Source organism: Mercurialis annua, linkage group LG1-X, assembly GCF_937616625.2.
Source record: "Mercurialis annua linkage group LG1-X, ddMerAnnu1.2, whole genome shotgun sequence".
In the NCBI taxonomy this organism is placed as follows: Eukaryota; Viridiplantae; Streptophyta; class Magnoliopsida; order Malpighiales; family Euphorbiaceae; genus Mercurialis; species Mercurialis annua.
The window spans coordinates 57,910,639-57,933,844 of record NC_065570.1 but is presented as its reverse complement, the minus strand read 5'-3'; the positions used below and the strand labels follow the sequence as shown (position 1 = coordinate 57,933,844).

General features: G+C 32.7%; 1 protein-coding gene, 3 long non-coding RNA genes and 1 pseudogene across 4 annotated transcripts; 1 reads left to right on the top strand and 4 right to left on the bottom strand.

Moving 5' to 3' along the window:
* Positions 1–216: 216 nt before the first annotated feature.
* Positions 217–4,449, bottom strand: LOC126665066 (uncharacterized). Its single transcript, XR_008789802.1, has 3 exons — positions 3,593–4,449; positions 1,728–1,827; positions 217–405 (listed from the first exon to the last, which is right to left on the bottom strand). It is a non-coding gene; the product is annotated as an uncharacterized LOC126665066 (long non-coding RNA).
* Positions 4,450–5,737: 1,288 nt separating this feature from the next.
* LOC126673848 (uncharacterized) lies at positions 5,738–7,132 on the bottom strand. The gene is made up of 3 exons (XR_007639387.1): positions 7,050–7,132; positions 6,815–6,953; positions 5,738–5,900 (listed from the first exon to the last, which is right to left on the bottom strand). It is a non-coding gene; the product is annotated as an uncharacterized LOC126673848 (long non-coding RNA).
* A 3,547-nt stretch (positions 7,133–10,679) lies between these two features.
* LOC126664420 (V-type proton ATPase subunit a2-like) lies at positions 10,680–16,874 on the top strand (annotated as a pseudogene).
* A 1,381-nt stretch (positions 16,875–18,255) lies between these two features.
* Positions 18,256–20,129, bottom strand: LOC126661976 (cysteine protease RD19A-like). Its single transcript, XM_050355860.2, has 4 exons — positions 19,622–20,129; positions 19,238–19,357; positions 18,881–19,127; positions 18,256–18,755 (listed from the first exon to the last, which is right to left on the bottom strand). Exons 1-4 carry the CDS (start codon positions 20,078–20,080, stop codon positions 18,472–18,474), a joined length of 1,110 nt encoding a protein of 369 aa, XP_050211817.1. The 5' UTR covers positions 20,081–20,129; the 3' UTR covers positions 18,256–18,471.
* Positions 20,130–22,115: 1,986 nt separating this feature from the next.
* On the bottom strand, positions 22,116–22,906 carry LOC126662004 (uncharacterized). Its single transcript, XR_007635691.2, has 2 exons — positions 22,463–22,906; positions 22,116–22,331 (listed from the first exon to the last, which is right to left on the bottom strand). It is a non-coding gene; the product is annotated as an uncharacterized LOC126662004 (long non-coding RNA).
* Between the last annotated feature and the right edge of the window lie 300 nt (positions 22,907–23,206).

The following is a 23,206-nucleotide window of genomic DNA, read 5'->3' as shown; positions in this document are numbered from 1 at the left end:
CAACATCTACACAGACTAGCAGTGGTATCTCTGACCAACTGCACTCAATTCACATATTAGCAGAGGTAACTGGACCAACTGCTCTGATACCACCTTTGTCACGACCCGAAATCTCGAGTCGAGACCGGCGCTAGGGAATGAGAGTGGTTGCTCCGAAACCCGTAGCAAGCCTGAAAAACACTATAAATTTTTCGCTTTTAAAAGAGACGTATGACACATTTATTAAATAACTGATGAGATAAAACATCAGAGTTTTAAATGTGCTTTAAAACATTTAAATACAATAAGACTATACTAGTCTACTGCGGACAACTAGAACTTAAAACCTTATTTACAGTCTTTTATCAAAGTAGACTTCCGAGAAATAAACGTTCGGAAGCCTTCATCAAAATCGGACCAGCTTTCCTGAAAAATAATTCCACAACGTGGGTCAGATATACTGGTGAGTTCATGCCGTTACAAATAAATATTTCATAAAGTTAAAAACCGTTTTATATTTAAAATAACTTTATGTATTTTCGAAATCCTTTGAAAACATCTTTAAAACAATTGAAGCCTGAGCTCACACATAACATATTTCAATCAAGACTTCAATATCAAAGAATGTCAACCATATACGTTGACCTTTAAATTAAACCACATTTCTTAAATTCGTCCATCTACATTGATGGCGAAACTTATCAACACATCATACATGCATAATCTTATGGGACCGATAGCACAGCCAACCGATCAACCATATCCACAACATACATAAATCTTAAGGGACCGATAGCACAACCAACCGATCAACCTTATTCACCCGAGACCGATAGCACAGCCAACCGATCTAATACACACACACACACACACACACAATATTATGAGACCGATAGCACAGCCAACCGATCAACCATATTCACCTGAGACCGATAGCACAGCCAACCGATCTAACACACACACACACACAATATTATGGGACCGATAGCACAGCCAACCGATCAACCATATTCACCTGAGACCGATAGCACAGCCAACCGATCTAACATACACACACAATCCTGACATCGATAGCACAGCCAACCGATGTAACACACACACACAATCCTGACATCGATAGCACAGCCAACCGATGTAACACACACACACAATCCTGACATCGATAGCACAGCCAACCGATGTAACACACACACACAATCCTGACATCGATAGCATAGCCAACCGATGTAACACACACACAATCCTGACATCGATAACACAGCCAACCGATGTAACACACACACACAATCCTGACATCGATAACACAGCCAACCGATGTAACACACACACATTCCTGACATTGATAGCACAGCCAACCGATGTAACACACACACACATTCCTGACATCGATAGCACAGCCAACCGATGTAACACACACACACATTCCTGACATCGATAGCACAGCCAACCGATGTAACACACACACACATTCCTGACATCGATAGCACAGCCAACCGATGTAACACACAATCCTGACATCGATAGCACAGCCAACCGATGTAACACACATTCAAGCATAAGCAATTGCATAATAATTTTAAAAACTATGTGTATACCTTTCTATATCAAAATAATATATACATATATTATATACATAAAACATACATCCATACAAGGCATGTAAACATATAACACCGCAACACATATATCACGCAGTATGTTAAAATAGGAGACTTTACGAATACCGAAATGTAAAAACATGTACTCACAGAAACCGTTTAACTACGGTATTACTCCGTCAATGCTCCTTTAAACAACTCCGTTAATTTCCTTGGTCCTCCGACTCGATAGCTCGACAACTTGTCGAATCTAGTTAGGATCAAAATATTAATTCTCTTAATTAATAAAATCCTACTCTGGAATTAACTCTATACCATCTTAATTTAATTTAATTAATTAATTCTAACCTCCAAATACTTTCTTATTTAATAAGTACATAACTTATTTTATTCATGTAACTTTTCTTTACTTATCTCTTTTTACACATAAAATCATTTTTCAGAAATATTCATTTAAATATTTCATTTTTCATAAATATACTTTATTATATAAAATATATTTCTTTATATCAAATAATACTTTCCACTTAAGGTTATTTATTTAAATCTATTAAAACAGCCCCATATTAGCTTAAATTCCATTTTTGGTCAAAATACCAAAATACCCTTAAACTTTTCAAAATTGACCGTTTAGGTCCTTTCGTAAATCAATTAATTTTAAAATCGACTAAATCATTTTATCTCAGATTATTAACTTACATAATCTGGAATTTTTGGCTAACATACCATGTAACCCCTTAATTTTGGAAAAAGTACAATTTAACCCAAAAACTCTAGTTTTCGGCAAAAACATATCCAATTCTTTCAAAAATCATCAAAGTTCTTTAAAATTCTCAAAATCATTTCACATCAGATTATAAACATCAATAATCTGGAAATATGGTTAAATTACAGGTTGGTCCTTTATTTTTACGAAAGTTACACTTTAACCCCTAAACTTTAAATTTTGACAATCAAGTCTAAATCCAACCAAATTTAATAAATCATCAACTCATAAACTCAGAATCCCATCTATGGTTTGATCACTCCGGTCACCAAGTTCCGGTCACCGGATTCCGGTCAAGTTCCGATGAGCTTTAAAACCGTTAAAACGTTCAAGAATCATTTTTACACAATTTTAATCACCCAAAAAAATAAACCAATACATATTTATTTTAATTAAAATGTCAAAAGAGCAGCCCCAAAATTAAAATAAATTATTTTTCATAATTTTAACAATTTTAACAATTTAAAACCGTATAAACAATTAATAATCAAAACCGATTATTAATCCGTCAAAACACCTCAACTAAATCAATTAAATTCCATAAATAATCAACATATATATTTCATACATTTTTCATGAATAATTTCTGTCCAGAAATTAAAATGACAAAAATACCCTTTTTAAACATTTTTTTACCGATTAAACTATTATAAAAATTAAACCCGATTAACAAACCATTAAAAATTCACCATTAAACATTTATTCACCATCAACCCAACATCTAACTCAAACATAAACCAATTTATTTCCAGAAATTTAAAATCCATTTATTTATCATTTTTAAGCGATTTTTAAGCCTTTAAAACTATTAAAAATCGAACTCCAAACCATTAAATTAATACCCGAAATGTTTAACATTTTTAATCCACAAAAATCACACTTTAAAGCATATTTTAACCTCATGAAGTAGATCAGCCCAGAAATTAAAAATAATAATTTAATTTCACGGAAAAATTAATTCAAAACCGAAACCCATCTCTTTAAACTAATTACCCACTATTTTTAACACTTTTAATCCATGAATATCACATTTTTAAACATATATAAAAATAGTATTTAACATCAGCCCATAAATTAAAATTAATTTAATTTCCCATATATAAAAATTAATTCAAACCGAATATATCAAAACTATACACAAAAACCGAATTAAACACAATTAAACCACAAATTTCAACAACTAAAACACATACCTTAAGCTTATTAAACATCAGAAAATAAAAACAAAGATTTGAGCTAGCAATTATACCTTGATCCTACATGCAATTGTAGATTAGTAATTAGCGGGTGATTTCCAACGTTTTTCGTTAAGGAATTATTGAGAAATGACAAATGAATAATATAGCTAAGGGTAAATGGTGAGTTGAGAGCATTCAACAATGGAGGTAAAAGAAATTTGCTGGAAATGAAGTGGGGAAGAAGACTTAGGATATTTATTAGTCTAGGCAAAATTACAAGTTTGCCCTTGTGGCAATTTCGTAAATAAATCGAAGTTTAGGGTAAAATTGACTTTTATCATTTTCGATATTTAATTCTCTCAAACATTTCCAAATATTATTTCATGAATAATAACTTCCAAATTATTATCTCGGGACGTCTATTTTATTTTATAATTAATTTTTTTTTATTAATTCTGCAGTCCAATTGCAGTCCGGCTAAAATATACTTTTTCGTCCAAAAATTCTCAAATTTATTCCTTGGACTCCAAATATATTAATAAGCTTCCTCGATTATTTAAATTATCAATTTGAACTTAAATAATACGTTTCCTTAGTCCTAGTTACCTAAATCCTGACGAACCCAGCGGTTCGATTTGAGCTGCATTGTTCTTTAAATTTCTGCACTGTTTCTCATTCAAATTTTATAAAATAAAATTTATAAAATTGAAGAGGACGTCGATAGCTTCGATTTGACATATAGATCATCGAATTCTGATGTCGGAATAGGAAGATATGAATTTTGGAAATTCGTCATTCCAAAATTGTCATATTATTATACTTATCCAAAAATTTCCATAATAAATTCTTATGATTCCAATATTTTTATGGGCTTATCTAAATATTTAAATTCTCCATTTGAATTTAAATATCACTTCTTATAATCCCGATCGTCCAAATTACGACATATAGCTTACTTTAATAACTCCAAAAATTCGGGTTATTACAAATTTTGATTCAAAACTTTTAAAACTGTTGCATATAAAACAGGTTCAAGAATAAAGAGGCTTTAAGAGACGCTGCATCAATCGACAATCCATCCCCTCGCCATCGAAAGTAAAGCAATGGATCGGCAACCCATCACCGTTGTTGCCGCAACACGACAATCCATCACCGCCGCCATCGACAGTAAACCCATGGATCAGCAACTCATCACTGTTGTAACCGCAACCTTGCGATTCAGAGAGAAACCCGGAGAAAAGAGTACTACCGAGGAAGACGAAGATTGAAAGAAAGAAAGAAACGTTGCAACTGATAAAAGCTTTGGACTTAATTAATTGAAATAGTAATATTGCAATGAAGAATTTTGTTCCCAATTTTTAAACGTATTATTCATTACGAGCTTTAGAAACAGTAAATCTCAAATTAAATTGGGCTGTAACAGTACTGGGTCTAATTTCCTCTATTCTTTATTTGCACCAGCCCAAAAAAATACTGGTGGACCTGCATGTGAAGAAGCCCAAAAGATGAAAAAATAGCATATAGTAAGTCCCAGTTGGGGATTTCAGCTCACAAAGCGGCCGTATTTATTTTTAATTTATTTGTTTCTAAAATAAGATATTAAATCTAATTAGAATTTTAATTAGGGTTTGTTACATATAAATAGTTAGGTTATTGTATTTTTATTCATCAACACATCATTAAATAAAAACAAAATTCATATTTTATATCATCAATCTTCGGATTGAATCTTAATTTAGGATTAGATTTGACATTGATCTCGTTTATATTCCTGGATTCCCAGATTAATACTCATAGTTGTTAGAGTAGTAGTTACATCACTAGAACGACATTTACGTCATTTGAATCTTGGTTATGTCATTTGAATCAATGATTACATCATCCCGAGTTGAACCGGTTAAAGCATCAATGACATAAATTACCCATTTATAAATTTTAAGATTTGAGCGTAGGTATGATTCTTCACGAACACCCATATTAATATGGATATTGTAATTTATATTTTGGTTATAGTTACATTTGTTTTAAATTATTTATTAATTTAAGATGGCCGGAAGAAGTATAATAAATAATGTTTTTACTAATTAGATGTTATGAGAAAAATAAACCAATCATTCATACGACAAGCGCTCGCCCTCTCTAATTATATATAAAAAAATATAGGCAATTATAAAAATGAATCATAAAAGAGAAGCACATCCAAGAAAATTCTAAGGAATCAATATTCATAAATAATTACCACAAGAAAAGCGGCATTAACTGTTACACTTTGGCATTATTAACTGCATTAAAATAAATATTAAACACTCTCATGGCATCTTCAGTTAAAACATATCGCAGCACATCTCCAAACAGCAGCAGCAGAGAACAGCACCAAAACTGCATACAAATTGTTAAGAGAAGTTCAAAAATATAATCTAAGAGTAAACTAAATTTTATGGATTCATTCATCAAATTAAAATAATGCTAATTATTTTTGGAAATTTTCTTATTAGACCTGATTTATATTACATTTATAAATCCAACCAATCAAATTAGTTTTGAAACTGTATTTTAAAAATCAAATTGGTGGCTGAACCAGCGGTGGCCATAAATTCACGGTTCAACAAACCCGTTGATATATATATATATATATATATATATATATATATATATATATATATATATATATATATATATATTACTCTTGAAATAATTGAAACATCAAACTAGACCTTTTATATAGATTTTTATAGTTAAAATAAAGGGTTAATTACATATAAAATCACCACCTTTACACGAATTTTCAAAAATAACACGACCTTTAAAACGTGTCAATTCAGGGCATCACCTTTCGTTTCTTTTCAAAAATAACATGAGCACGTTTTTAGGTAAAATTTTGCTGACTTGGACACCCAATGGGAGTGCCATGTGTCATGCCACGTCAGCAAAAACGCCACTAAAAATGTGTCCATGTTGTTTTTGAAAAAAAATGAAAGGTGGTGCCCTGAATTGCCACGTTTTAAAGGTCGTGTTATTTTTACAATTTCGTGTAAAGGTGGTGATTTTATATGTAATTAACCCTAAAATAAATAAATTAATCACATTTAAATTTATGACAATCGGTCGATTTTATAGCTCGGTCCGATTCACAGTCGGTTGATTGAATCCATCGGGCTAGTTGGGTAATCAACAGTTGAAATATTTGAATCGTAAATAAAACATGCACTCAGTCTAAGTTAAAAATTGTGCATTTTAAATTCACTGACGTCACCATTTCATAAGAAAAGAAAGATATGTATTTAAAGACTCACCAAGCCTTCAAGCAGCCATCGTTACTTTGAGCCGGAGCTGGCTGAGGCGGCGGCTGAATGTAGATAGATTGAGGTTGCGGTGGTGGTGGTGGTGGTGGTAGGGGATAACCTTGTGGAGTATATCCCGGCGGAGGATAACCTAGAAAGAGAAGAAAAAAATTAAGTAAGTAAAAATGCATGCAGCCAAATATTAATATTATATAGAATACAAAATCAATTTCATTAATTTTCTCACCTTCAGGAGCTTGCTGTTGATACATTTTACTTACTTTCACTCTATAAATGCTATGAACAAAAACTTATAAGAATAGATGGAGGCTTCAAGGATGTGAGTATTCTTTTTATATTAGGTTTTAAAATAATTATATATTGCGATGGTTGTGACACCTCATTCGCGCAACAAACCAACAAAGCGTTTGTCATGTTGAAATATTTAATGATAAAAATAATAAATAATAATTAACAATTAACAATTTCCTATCACATATATTAATTAGTTTATTGTAACAATAATGTGATACAACCGTTATAAACACTCTAGTTTTTGACACAATTTCAAAAGCTTATTAATTTGGTCTTCTGGGTCACCAAAAAAATTAAAGCTATAATATTTTAATACTATAAATGTTCATGTGTATCAAGATATAGTAAATTTTGACTGCTTTTGAGAGGAAAAATCTGAAGCGGTAATGTATTTGGTTGGAATAGTTCATTATTAGGTATATGTATTTATGGTATTAGCTTCTTTTGTACTTTTTTTTCAGATTTTGCTGCATTATTGCTTCTCTGTGTTGACTGTTGAATTATAAGTATATATACATTAAAAGCCTAAAAGAATATTTAAAGAATTCTTTTTGGTGTCTAATCTATCACCAATTCCTTTTTATTTTTTCGTAACTTTAACATACTTTCAAATTTTTATGATATGTTTTGTATTGGACTTTTTTCTTATAGACTTTACAATGTGTCACATAGTTATTTTTCAACATAACTACAAAACAGAATATAATTGCAATAAATCTATAAATTTATGATAAGACTATATAAATAAAAGATTTAAATATAATTCTTAATCAAAGAAAAACAATTAAACAGTTTTTAAGTCTACTATTTTGTGGGGGCAGGTGAGAATATGTGCAATTTTAGAACCGTCTGTTGCATCTAAAGATAAAAGAAATTCTTAGCTAGACTCAGTCCATCACATTTTCCATGTACTAAACCTATTATACAATTACACGTCATTAAAATGATGGTAATCTTGTTATATTATTATTCAAATGTGTAAATAAGTAATAAACGAATTTACAAAATTGCCATCATTTTAATAACGTGTCATTATATTATAGGTTTAGTCCACGGATGACGTGGTGGACTAAATCTACCTAAGAATCTCTCGATAAGAAAAAGAGCACCACTCTAGTCCTGTATGTGGAAATATTTGATATATCACCGACGCTAATTTGATAACTTCTTAAATGCAAATGCTGGGACAAACAATTAGAGTGAAAGATCGATTTCTTTCAACAGAGATTAAAATTAACATTCAATAACAAATTTACAAGATTACCATCATTTTAATGACGTGTCATTATGTGATAGGCTTAGTCCACGGATGACGTGTTGGACTGAGTCTACTTAAAAATTTCTTTCAAAATAGGTACAGTAAACCCTCTAATAATTAATATTCTATAAATTAATAATTCTAATAATTAATAAAATATTGAAGGAACCAATTTTGTTCCACGTCGCATAATTAATAATTCTATTATTTAATAATTAATAAATTTTAAAATATATCCTATATGAATATTAATGATTAGAGAGATTTTTTTAAAGAAATATATATATTTACATATAAACATAACAGATTAATTCACTACTAAAAAACAGCTTAATCGCGACGGATTTTAGCGACGGATTTAAAATCCGTCGCTAAAATGAAGATTACCGACGGATTTAGCGACGGATTTTATATCCGTCGCTAAATCCTACTAAAAATTGGCGGGATTCATCCCGCCAAAATTAGCGACGGAAATTCCGTCGCTAAAATGGCGGGATGAATCCCGCCAAAAAGAAATGCACTTTTAGCGACGGATTTTAGAATCCGTCGCTAAAAGTAATCAATTAGCGACGGATTGTTTAATCCGTCGCTAATGTCTAACTTTTAGCGACGGATTAAACTATCCGTCGCTAAAAGTCCTATTTTATTAAAAAAATATTAATTAACAAAAAAATATTTATTAATTAAAAATATTTATTTATTAAAAATAAGTAATTATTAAAAATAATTAACTATTAAAAATTAATTAATTAATTGTTTTTATTTAAAATAATTATTTATTAATTATTTATTTAAAAAATAATTTGTATGAACAAATAATTATTTTATAATTATTTATTTAAAAAATAATTTGTATGAAAAATAATTATTTTATAATGCGGGAGTATATAAATTACGAGAGTAAATATTTCCTCCTTTTAGTTATATTTAAATATAATATACATACATATGTAATAAGAGTTTGAGTTGGTTAAAATGGAGCTGCGCGCGGGGAAACTTGAAAGTTAAAGAGCTTTGGATGGGAGCAATTCAATGATGGGTGACCTACTGGGAAGTTGGGTTGATTGCGAGGATTGTTGGTGGGTGACAGTGTGTGGTCTATCACGGGTGAGTGGGTTACGGTGGGCTATTGATTAAATAAAATTTCATTTTACGATTTTAATTAAAAAAAATATTTTTTTTTAATTTTAAAAAATTAGCGACGGATTAAAATCCGTCGCCAAATTCCGTCGCTAATTTTTTTAAATCCGTCGCTAAATTTTTTTTTTTGTCGGTAAAAAATTTTGCGACCAGAAAGTCCGTCGGTAATCCGTCGCTAATATCAATTAGCGACGGATTTTAGGCATTTAGCGACGGAAAAATCCGTCGCTAAATGCCTGATTTCTAGTAGTGATTTAACTTATATATGGGACATAAAAATATTATATAATAAAAGACTTCTCATATGTCTAGTATAAAAATATATTAAAAATTAATTTATTTTATGAATACAACTTCTTGATAGTTATTTTTTGATTTAATATTAAGTTGATATTTTTTAAACTGAATATAAAGTTATTTCTTTTGGATAGAATGGATGTGAAATGTATTTTGTTAGCTGTTTTATAATATAATATTAATATTAGATTTATGAATGTAAATGCTTTAAAATAATTTTTGCCATACAAATTTAATAAATTAATAATTCTAATAAATAATAAATTTTTGATCCACCATGTATATTAATTATCAGAGGGTTGACTGTAATAATTCCATTTTGTTTACTTGAGAACGACGGTGAAACAGAAACAACGACTGGTTGGTTGCTTAGCGTGCGCATTAAAATTAACATTCTAAGCATAAGCGGGGAAGCGTAACATAACCAGTGTTTTAAAAAACGGACCGGTTGAACCGCGAACTGGCCAGTGGTCCGATCCAAAACTGCGAAAAACCGGATCTTTTGATTGGACCGGGTTGGACCGGTTGAACCGGATTGAACCGGTAAAAAACCGGATGTTGAACCGGATCGGACCGGATTGAACCGGTAAAAAACCGGTGAATCAGTAAATTTTTTAATTTTTTTTAAATTTATTAAACCGGTTGAACTGGTCATTGAACCGGTTCAACCGGTTGAACCGGAAACCGATGGCCTCACCGGTTCGGCCACCGGTTCGGTTTTTAAAACACCGAACATAACAACCAAACGTTAAAACAAAAAAAAACGAATATATGCTTGTCGTTCCTTTGCATCGGAGCCTGAGAATTTGACCGTTCGGTGACTTATCTCCCTGTACATCGATCTAGAGAAGCTGATGAAAAGTGAGAATGGATCTGTTACGGTCAGAACCAATGCAATTGGTACAACTTATTATCCCTATCGAATCAGCTTATCGCTCAATCTCATATCTCGGTCATCTTGGCCTCGTGCAATTCAAGGACGTAAGCATTTTTTTTCCTTATGATCTTGATCCTCTTTAATTTGTATATGAACATTATTTTGCACTCTGGATTTTAAAGCTGATCTTGATCCGTTTGATGATATTTCATGTTCATAGAATGTAACCGTTAACAATCAAAACACATTTCATTTAATTAGCTTTACTTTTCATAAATCCTTACTGCTCAATGCTTATTAACGAAACTCAAATAGTTAATGCAATGTGCATGTCTTCCATTGTCGCACATCTCAATTCTGAAAAGAGTCCGTTCCAGCGCACATATGCTGCTCAGGTGCAATTTTTTGCTACTTTTTCTCTGCAAAAATGAGTGTCTAAAGCAAAATAAGATTGATTATTCTAATTGTTGTATTAATTGCAAAATCGAAATGAATTTATTTTGTAGATAGCATTTCCAGATTCTATTAGTTGCAATGAGAGATCTATAAAGAAATTGTAATATTTTTTTTTAACTTAACTAGCTCATCGTTTTGTACATGATGCGTGTTTGCCTGTTATGTATACTCTTATTTTATCATATAGATTAAAAGATGTTCAGAAATGGCTCGCAAGCTACGTTTCTTTAAAGAACACATGAAAAAGACTGGCTTTTTGCCATCAACCAGATCTGCCAGAGCATTGACATTGATTTCGACAACTTGGAGGTATAATCAATTCTCAGGCTCTATCTTCTTGGAAGCTTTCCACGATGAATTTGAAGGCACTATACCTTTGGAATGATATTTTAGGTAAAACTTAGCGAACTGGAAATTGAGTTGATTGGAATAAATTCAAATAACGAAAAGTTAGAGTGCACCTATGATGAACTACTAGAATATCAACTTGTACTGCAGAAGGTATGGCTTGCTTCATTGCTAAGACCTTGGGTTATAAGAGCATTTTTAGCGTAATGGCAACAGTTTTTTTAGCTGTAATATCATTTCAGGCTGGTGAGCTTTTCCATTCAGCAGAAAGAAGTGCTGCAATTCAGCAAAGAGAAATTGAAGTGCATAGCAATGGTGACGCATCCATGGATAGTCCCTTATTGCTAGAGCAAGTATGTCGGCATTTTTTTTCTCTTCTTCTACAGCGGCTGAAATTTTGCTATTTCTTCATAATGATGCTTATGGATTTAATTTTGCCTAGGAAATGGTAACAGATCCATCTAAGGAAGTTAAGCTGGGATTTATTAGCGGTCTTGTACCCAGAGATAAGTCAATGGTTTTTGAAAGGCTTCTGTTTCGTGCAACCAGGGGCAATATATTTTTGAAGCAATCCGTGGTTGAGAATTCTATTGTTAATCATGTGTCTGGTGAGAAGGTTAGTTTTTTGGAAATGATCAGTTACAGATTTGGTTATACCTTTTGTTTGAAAAACTTTTAAGGTATCAATTTGCAGGTTGAGAAAAATGTATTTGTTGTTTTCTATTCTGGTGAGAGAGCAAAGAACAAAATTCTGAAAATAAGTGAAGCTTTTGGAGCAAACATTTATCCATTCACAGAAGACCTCATCAAACAATATCAGACGATGATAGAGGTAAATTACCATTCTTTCTTTTGAGCATCACAGAATTCATTTTAAAAGCTTGGAACACCACATTTACAATACATACTATACTTGTTTGGCAGATCGTATAGTCATTTACTAGATATGTGTTTTTCTATGAGCGAGATCTTTTCCCTCTTTATTTCATCTTATACACTCTTAGTACATTGCAAAGCAACTGAAGCTGTAGATTAGTCTTATTACAAATTTTCATATCTACAAGATAACACACTTTCCAGGTTTAAAAGTGCACACAACATCAATTGACAAACATTTTTAGATGGAAAATTTGTTTAAAAGGAAAACACAGGAATGGAGTCTTAGAAATATATTTTTGGTGTTGGATTATGTGTAGTTATGAAATTAACCTAGATCAATATATTAAATCAAACAAAGCATGACTATTCTGAAACTCAAATATTTAATAAGAATAGTAGGAGCTTTAGTTTATTTTTTGTGGTTTGATGTTGAAGTTGCCATTTGTTGAATTTTTGATGTAAAGTTGTTTATTTCATTACAAAGATGTCTGGAAGGATTACAGAGCTGAAGACCACCGTTGATTTTGGCTTGGCTCACCGGAGCAATCTGTTGCAGAAAATAGGCTTTGAATCTGAGCAGTGGAATTTTCTGGTTTGTTCGAGTTTGATACTTCAGAGTACTCATGCATTTGTTCTTCAATTTTTTGCAATTTGGAAGTTTTCATGCTTGTTTTGATTCATGGTTAATCATTGTCTAGTATAATGTAGGTATTACTCAAAGTTTTTTTGTTTTCTAACTTACGTAGGTGAAAAAGGAAAAATCAATTTACCACACGCTAAACATGCTTAGCATAGATGTCACAAAGAAATGTCTTGTTGCTGAAGGTTGGTGTCCTGTTTTTGCTGCAGATCAGGTGTCTATTTTTTTATGTTTATGCTGCATTTTGTGTTAATTTTTTCAGGAAGTATGTTCCTCTACAGCATATGATTGAGTGACTATCTATTTGTCTCATGTTTTTAATTTTAATAGATCCAAAACGTATTGCATCGAGCAGCCATAGACAGCAACTCACAAGTCGGAGCGATATTCCAGGTTTTGCAAACAAAGGAATCACCACTTACCTATTTTCGCACAAACAAATTTACTTCTGCCTTTCAAGAAATTGTAGATGCATACGGGTAATGTTTGGTATTATAGCCATGTTCCTATTTTCAGACAGTATTTTAATGATACATAACGTAGATCTTGTTTCAAAACTTTTTCACCACCTTCCTGATACATGCAATGCTAGTCGTGGCACCTTCATGGCGTTGACAGAATATTTTTTCTTCTAGTTGTAGTCTTGTTGATAGTTTCCCGTATAGAATTAATGGAGGCAGGAAGTATGGAGCACAGTAGTTCAAACTTAATAGACAATTGTAGGAGTAACCTGCCTCCTGTTCATGGGATGAAGCTATAGCAGTTAATTACACTGACTATTTGTAAAAGGGCTGAGTTGAATTCTTAAGGTAAAATGAAATACTAGAAAAGTGTGTTTAATTTATTTTTTTAGTTGCCAGTTGCAGTGAGGCTGTCTAACCAGTTTCATTGTTGGTCAAGCTGTTCATAATTTTTTTAAATTGCGATTGGATTTGTTGTTGTCTATCTTGCAGCACAATGAAAATAAAATTGACTTTAAACCAGTTTACTGAACATTTTCTGATTGAAATTGTCTTCCGAGAATGTTAATTGTTATCTGACAAAATGTTGTTTCAGGATTGCCAAGTACCGGGAAGCAAATCCTGGTGTATTTACAATAGTCACATTCCCTTTCCTTTTTGCTGTGATGTTTGGAGACTGGGGCCATGGAATTTGCTTACTCTTGGCAACATTATACTTCATTACTAGAGAAAACAAATTATCCAGTCAGGTAATTGTTATTTAGCTTGCTGGCAGATCATACCAAGGGCTTTCTTCTTTCTATTAATTCTTGTATTCTTCAGCTAATCTAACATTGTAATTAACAGAAGCTTGGGGACATCATGGAAATGACATTCAGCGGCCGTTATGTTATTTTGATGATGGCCATTTTTTCAATCTACACTGGATTCATATGCAATGAATTTGTTTCAGTCCCACTTGAACTGTTCGGTCCCTCTGCTTATGCCTGTCGTGACCAATCGTGCAGGTTTTAGATTAGTGTATTACACTTTACTCATATGCATGTAACCCCTTTTTCATCCATTATATAGACACAATTTTTTGCTGCAGAGATGCTTTCACTTCTGGTCTAGTTAAGGTGCAAGCTACATATCCATTCGGCGTGGATCCTAAGTGGCATGGTAGCCGGAGCGAGCTACCTTTTCTTAACTCATTAAAGATGAAGATGTCAATTCTACTAGGAGTAGCCCAAATGAATCTTGGGATTATGATTAGCTACTTCAATGCGAAGTTCTTTGGCGATAATCTGAATGTTCGGTGAGCTATTTACTTTTTTGCTGCTGCTTGCAATAATGTGTGGCTGTTTACAGAGTGTAAATGTGTAACTGTTAGCAAAATTATGGCTTAATACTTATATCCTCCTTTTAATTCTCAAGCAACACCAATGGTGTTTTCAAGGAAAATTATCTCATATGTGCATGCATCCTTTATCGCTCATTACAGTTTATTTATGTTAAAGAAGTGTGAAGATGGCACAGGGGCATGTATATTAGATGCTTACGCTTTTCATTATTGTTTATCTTTCCGTTATTGATTTTACTTTGCGAAAGGGTGTATTTTTTTGTATATTCAGATAATTCACTCATGATGGTTGCAACTATATTAGGTATCAATTTGTTCCCCAAATGATTTTTTTGAATAGCTTGTTTGGCTACCTTTCACTCCTCATAATGGTGAAATGGTGCACTGGTTCGCAAGCTGATCTATATCATGTGATGATTTACATGTTTTTGAGTCCTACTGATGATCTGGTTGACAATCAGCTTTTTGTTGGCCAAAAATTTCTTCAGGTAACATAGCTGTGAAGAAATTTCCGTTCCAGTATGAAAGAAATATATATTGATTCTTAATGTGTCCTGCGCTTTATGGCCAGATTTTGTTACTATTATTTGCTCTTGTTGCTGTTCCGTGGATGCTGTTTCCAAAGCCATTTCTCTTGAAGAAGCAACATGAGGAAGTATGCTAAAAACTCTATTAACTTCATGTTTTAAATTCAATGTAACCTTTATTATTCACGATTAGATTTCTGTTTCAAATTATGTTGATGTGCTGGCGAATCTAAATGCTACTTGTCAGAGGCACCATGGTCAATCCTATGCATTGCTGGACATTAGTGAAGATCTTCTTGAAATGGAGGCCCATTCTGATTCTCATAAACATGAAGAATTTGAGTTCAGCGAGGTTTTTGTTCACCAACTTATACATTCGATAGAGTTTGTGCTCCGTGCAGTATCTAATACGGCTTCATATCTGCGTTTATGGGTACTCAGGTCGATCCCTAACTACTTAATATGTTTCTCAAGCTGAATTTCATCACTACATTGAACATCTTTCTGGTTCATTTTATGTTTAAAGTTCATAGCAAGAAGCTACAATGGGGACTTTTAGATTCGACATATTTGACACCAATGCTAAAATGGCACCATCACAATCTTAAGAACTTTCTTGACTGCAACTTGAATATGTGGATTTTCCAAATATGGCATTGTTGCCATAAACGCTGTTGCCTCTTCTCTTGAAGGCTCTAGATATTTTCTATTTAAATCATTAGATGAGTATGCATCCATGTCCTAAAAGTTTATGAAGTACGTTGATTTGACGGTTCAGATTTCATTCGAAGATCTGTGCTGTTCAAAATAAGCATTATGCGAATTTTAATTTCAGCATGTTCCAATTTGACCCTTTTTGTGGTTTTCAGTTTGGCGCATTCAGAGTTGTCAAGTGTGTTTTATGACAAGGTTTTACTTCTAGCTTGGGGGTAAGTTCTTTTATCAGTGTTTTGTCCATGCTTGAGATCTTAAACTGTACGAATTTTATAGGACATGTTCTAATGATGACTACAGGTTCAATAATACCATTGTCCTTATCATTGGTATAATTGTATTCGTCTCTGCAACTGTTGGTGTCCTTCTCGTCATGGAAACCCTAAGTGCATTCCTACACGCCTTACGGCTTCACTGGGTAGAGTTCCAGAACAAGTTTTATAAGGGAGATGGGTACAAATTCCACCCGTTTTTATTTAGTTTACTTGGTGATGAGGATGAATAGTTCATTTATGATTGGTGGAAAAAAAAACTTGCTGGCCTGGCAGCCATTTTCCTGTACAGAACTATCCTCAATTCAATTGGCATGCCAATCGGTATATGAAATTTTGGTCTTGGTTTGAGGCTTCGAAATTTCCGGTTTGTATCATTGCTATATTGATTGTATTATTCATTAGCGAGTCTTAGGAAACACAGCTTGTTGTGCAATATCGTTTAGTAAAATGCAGAAACATAATCCCTACAATGTAATCCTAAAAATATCTGGTTGTAACGGAAAAATTGTATAATAATACATAAGTTTTGGAGAGTTTCTCTTTTCCTGATGTTCATGTAATTGGACATGTTTGAGGACGGTTATCTTCAAAGCGTTACCCGTCCTCCTTGCTCTGCGTATTGGCTAATTTGTTCCCCGGTGTAGACCTGATAAATTTCTATAATTTGTCTGTGGTATTTAAAAAAATTACTCTCTCTTTTTTAAATGAAGGGTTATTCAGATGGGATAGAGTATACGGTGTCTCAGCTCAGTTGCTGAGAGGTCCATGAAGAGTGGATGCTGCAGGTATTTTCCTGATCTTGAACTGGTAATTAGGGGTGAGCAAAAACCGAATCAAACCATTAATCTGATCCAAACCAACCCGAAATTAATTTTGGTTTGGTTAAAATGGTTAAAATAAATTGGTTTGGTTTCAAATTATAAAAAAGTATAGTTTTTGGTTTTGGTTTGGTTTCAACTAGTGGTTAACCGAACCGACCGAAAAACTGAAGTTTACAATAATATTATTTTTATTAATATTTATATATGTTTAAATAAATATAAAATTTATTTATTGAAATATTTATATAAAAATATAATATGTGTGTATAGATACATATATGAAAATAAAACATATAAACTAATACACACATATAAGTACAAATTATTATGCATAATTTTAATTATTACGTATAATTATATATAATTTTTAACTAAATCTATATTAACCAAACTGAACCAAAACCGAACCAAAACCGATGCTAAAGTTTGGTTAACCGGACCGAAATTTTATATAAATATTTGGCGTGGTTTGGTTTTTATATTTTCTCTTAAAATATGGTTTTGTTTTGGAGTTTACTAAACCAAACCGAACCGAAGCGAACCGTGCTCACCTCTACTGGTAATAGACTACCAGTAGGAATGTGATAATTTTGGATGAACTACTACATCATTATATATCTTTTTATAGGCAATATGCATATTTGGGTCTCTGCACTTATCCATTTTTTGTATTGAATCCCTTCATTTTTTTGTCAACTTGAATCTCTGCACTTTTAATTTTATAGACATTAGGTCCTCCGTCATGGAAATAAAATACATGCACATCACACGCCGTTAGAGCAATTGGCATAAGTTTTTTATTCGTTTTTTTACTTTAATTTTATTAAAATATAGTCCATGTGCTTTTATTTTTGTTGACATAATGTCACTAATTGGGTTTTTGTTTTCAATCTTAATCGACACTATTAACATTTTTTATGATGGAGGAATCCATTGTCAATAAAGTAAAAATGATGGAGTAAATAGTGATAAATAAAAGCTCAGAGGTCCAATGCAAAAACATGACAAATGCAAAGAGTCAAAAGTGCCCTTTTTATATCAATGCGTGAAATATGATGATATGAAATCAAGAACCAACGCAAGCATCTCATACAAAATGGCTATACAATCGAAAATGCATGAGTTTATTATACAAAGGCTCTCTAAAAGCCTTCACTGCATAAGTATAATCAAGTTTCTTTAGCAATAAGCATATACAACCCTTTAACAACAGACAATCCTGATAAGCCAGCATCAATGGCATCTAGATTAGTAACAACATATCTTATAACAATACACAACATACTTCATATTTACAACAGCTCTATTGCCAATTGCAATCATTTCTCATTGTCTGTGTGAACAGCAGCAACAACAGTTGAGACCATTGCGTCAACTCCACAGATATTGCGGCCCCTGCATATTCTGTAATATCCATTCTCTCCCCAATTTTCACCCCATGAGTTCTTGATAATCCAGAAAGGCTTGTTCTTAAACCGGATAGGAGCATAACCTGCAGCTCCATATCCCACAAGGACCACCCCATGATCCTGACGCTTTATGCAAATGTATGGGCAGGAAACTCCTCCCATGTATGTCTGCATATAAGCTGCATTGATCCCCACTGCACCACAGACAAAACAGCAAAAAAAACATTTATCCTTTCTTTAATTAAATTCTGTTCAACAATCAAACTTATTAACAAATGAGTTTATTTTGAAAAAACTCAATTGGAAACGCTATTCGTACCTGCAAGTGGACCATTCTTTACTAAATTTGCAGCAATTTGTTCTTCATCAATGGAAACGACACTGAAGTTACTAACAGATGCAACAATTTTCGTTTTGTCAAATTTGCAAGGGCCACCATCCCTTCCAGTATAAGGATAATTCTCCTCTCGCTCTAGTCCACCGGCCTTCAGTGTGTACTCAAATGCATTGGTCATCAAGCCACCGTTACAGCCTGAATCGCATGAATCAGATTCTGTTGAATCGCACTGCCAAATTTACAATAACGAGTTAGAAAGAACTACTTAAAGATATATAGCGACGTGAGAATCATTAAATTGTCTTATTAGATTTGATTATGTGAAAAGAATTCACAAACCTCATGGTCACAATCCACAAGCTGTTGTTCGCTTAAGCTCACTAGCTCCCCTGTTGCTAAAAAATGAGCTCCTTCCAAAGCTCCGACTGCACTAAACGACCAGCACGATCCGCATCCTCCCTATAGAAGCAATATTCGTATCAGAAAATCTAGATAACGCGCTAAAATTAGTTAAACGGCTCATAATTACCTAAGAATCTATAAATTTGGTAGCTAAGCTAATTAACTTATTATCAATTTCATCGTCAAATATATATATACATCTAGCGACAGGTGTCAAAGTTTACGTCTCTGTGATTTTTTTTTCAGGTCATAAATTACAGTTTCATCTAGTATCTGACAGTGTTTTATTTAATTGATTTCTTTCAACACAGAGATGTATACCTGGTTCTTAACGCCAGTAACAGCACCCTGCTCACGCCAGTCAAAATCTTCAGGAATATTGTCAGTAGGAAGAATCGGAGCCTGGTGAGCATCAGCAGGAAGACGAAGCTTCTTCAAGCCGAGATACTGGCGGCGAAACTCACGTGGCGTCAGGTCCGAGAACTTGGTGACACCGTGAACCGCCGTAGGATCTATCTTCTGGTGCTTTTTAGCTCGTCGTAGATTAGATTGAAACACTGTGAATCTGAAATCATGTTCCTCCTGAGTAGCGTATTTTTTTCCGAATTTAGATTTGAAGAGACTAAAATGATGCTCTGCGTTCAAGAGATGATCATCTTCAGGTACTACTTGACGAATCAAAGGAACGTCGTCGGGGTTATCGGAAGTTACAGTGGACGCGATGGTAGATGATAGTACGAAAGCGAAAAGGATGAGAGAAACAAAGTAACAGTGCTCCATGGCTGAGAGAAATGTGTGGGATGCACAGTGTAGAAAGAAATGAGATATTTTATTGGAGGTGTATAAAAGAATAAGGTAGTTGCTACAAAATGGTTGGTTGTTTATGTGGCCATTATCACTCTGACACGTATTGATCTCTATCACCGTATGATTGCGGTCTGCTGCAGCTTTGATGAGCTATAAAACAAGCCTAATTACTTAAGAATAACCTACAGCCTGATATGTGGCTCATTTCTTATTAGGTGATGAATTAACTCATCGGTCAATTACCAATTTAATGTTTGAAAATTAGCAATTAATGAAAACAACTGACCGAATGAATAGGATTAATCAAGTTGAATATTTAAATTGAAATAACTTAAAACATTCCCATTCAATTCAATCCAGAAACACATCATATTGTATAACCAGCTTATTCTTCTTTTTTTTTTTTGGTAAGCCCATCCGGTTTCCAAGGTTCGCCCTGACTAATCCGGATCCGACCCGCGTCGCGCACCTGGCATGGTGGGTGAGTCTGCCAGTGGGAATTTTCTGCATTCACAAGGACTCGAACTCGAGACCTTGCTTAAGCGATACCAAGCCGCTTACCACTTGAACCAACTCCCATTGGTAACCAGCTTATTCTTCTTCACCTAGTGCATATCCACAATTACTAAGGACAAAAAACAGATCACAAATAGCTCAAAAGAAAATATTCTTGCTAGTTAAGCTGAGAGATATATTAGCTTGTTTAATTAGATGGATACATGAACCTAGCAATCAAGCAAACTGATAAATACATTGATGGGCAATTGAAAAACAAATATGGCCATGCTTTTATTGAAGGAAATAAAATTCTGTACATTAGCACAACAAATAAGACATTAGCAGATATAGCTTAACAATTGAAATATAATACAAAAACTAAATCTTCTTTTGTAAGTTTAATTTAGTTAATATTGTAAAAACATATTAGCTATTTTTTTGTAAGTTCAATTTTGTTAATCGACCATTACCATTAAAGTAAAGTTATTTTACATATTGCTAGCACCAAATTTAACAGTTTCTATTTTTTATTTTGATATTGTAGGATATGCAGCCCAGACGTGGGAATCAGTACATCAAAAGTCCGGATCTCTTCATTCTTACATTTTACACATAGTTTTGACAAAGTAAATAAGTAATACACAAATTTGCTAACAGATATTATTTGGCATGCAATTGCATCGATGGTCCAGTACACAAACACATGTTAGATAATTTTATCTAGTTAATATGAATTCTTACTATTCTTCTTTCTTTACTGGTTGTTTTGAAAGAATAAATCTACCATTTAAAATGTACTACTTTTATCTAATTACAGAAAGATCAAATTAATAAACATATGACTAATACTAAATAAGCGATTATTCTAAACATACAAATTTAAAATTAATTTCAATTTCAATTTGTTTTTTTTCTTTTAGTTATTATAAACAGTTAGTTTTTTTTTACTGATTCAGTTATTTTAATATGGCTATCTAAATGAAATCTTTTTTTATTCTTCTCTAATGGTTATTCAGTGAAAAAATAAAATTTAATATTTATAATGTAAAAAATTTCATTAAACATCTCATTAATATCTAATTAATAAATAATTGATACACAGTAAAGTATTGACAAATATTCAACTACAATTAAATTAATTTAAACACCATGTTATTTCAGTCAAATATAAGTTGTATTCATTACAAAGGTAATGATGATATTTAAACTGTATTTTACTATATTTGGACTTGTAAACTGTTCGGTAAACTAACGACTTGAAAGTAAATGCTAATTTTGAAACATGTACACAGTTTACTAAAATGAGGTTTCCGTACATGAGCTGCCATAGTTTTTTCATCAAATGTTTTCGATTATTTCATACAAATTTATGTGATATTTAGTTTTCATTTTCAATGAACCCAAAAATAGCCTGAACCACGCAGTCCGTCATGCTTTTGATCGATAAACAGTGATTCGCTGAAAAAGTTATTATGTGTTAATAAACTGTGTGCATAAATACAAATATAAATGTCAAACAAAGGAAGCTACAGTTTATTGCAATGGGTATTTAGTTACATGGGTTACAAATAGCCCTTACATAGCTAAAATCGGCATTTACATCTTATGATTTTTAAGATCTGAAAACATGAGCTGTGTATTTGCTTTTCATTTAGAATGCTGCAGTAAGAGAAAAATAATTTTACCCCGTAGTCTGTCAAAATGGTTGATTGCTGACTCGGATTCCCTGAAAAAAATGGTTAGAAAACTTAGATAAGTCATTATTTATGCGTGTATATATATATATATATATATATATATATATATATATATATATATATATATATAATTTTTACTGTAAAAAGGTAAGAAAAGAACCTTATATGGAAACGGCAGATTTTTGTTATGTAAAGGCCTGAAATTGAATGAAAAAAGTGTAGTTAGCAATTAGAATGCCTGCTTTTCACAAATAAAAATTCAAACCTAAAAGAAACAATGGACTAAAGTGTGCTAGTGCTTACATGTAATGTTTATATTTATACTACTCTGCAGGATCCTTCGGTAAATATCATCGGATAAAAAGTGGAGAGATAGGTGCCACGAGGCTCGTGGCCATTGTTGAAAGTTACTGTAGGGGCTAAAGAAGGAAATAAGAAAAAGTTACATGGACATGAAGCTTCCATGGAAGCTAGTTGAACAGTGAACAACTTCCTCAAGAAGTTGCTTCTTCACGAAGGTGCAACATGTTAATAGTCTCTCACCTAGCTGGCAGTCATTGTATTTTTTTAATGTATGTATCAAGCATGTGGAGCCATCATGATTTTATTGCAGGAATGGAAGTCCAAGTGTCATTAGACGAGCAAGTCTTAGGTAATAAATTGTCTGTCATTTAACATTTTGAAGCACAAATGACAGCCATCTACATGTCATTCATTCAAAAGTTGATGCAATGCGTGTCAATTTAGAGTCTTTCCTGCCTTTTCCACAAAGGGGTTGAGATTTGCAGAGCAAAATATACATACGACAGCGTCTTGGCATTAGACATGAGGTTATTTTTGTAAATTCATTTTATGGCACTCGTTTTGGTTTTATTGATGTAAAAAGCAAACAAAAAAAACTTCA

Excerpts from the sequence above, each read along its gene's own strand:
- LOC126661976 (XM_050355860.2), bottom strand. The coding sequence starts at position 20,080 with ATGGAGCACTGTTACTTTGTTTCTCTCATCCTTTTCGCTTTCGTACTA. Across the intron at positions 19,128-19,237 it reads TTGTGGATTGTGACCATGAG|TGCGATTCAACAGAATCTGA; the intron begins GTTTGTGAATTC and ends TAAATTTGGCAG. Across the intron at positions 18,756-18,880 it reads AAAGAATGGTCCACTTGCAG|TGGGGATCAATGCAGCTTAT; the intron begins GTACGAATAGCG and ends TCTGTGGTGCAG.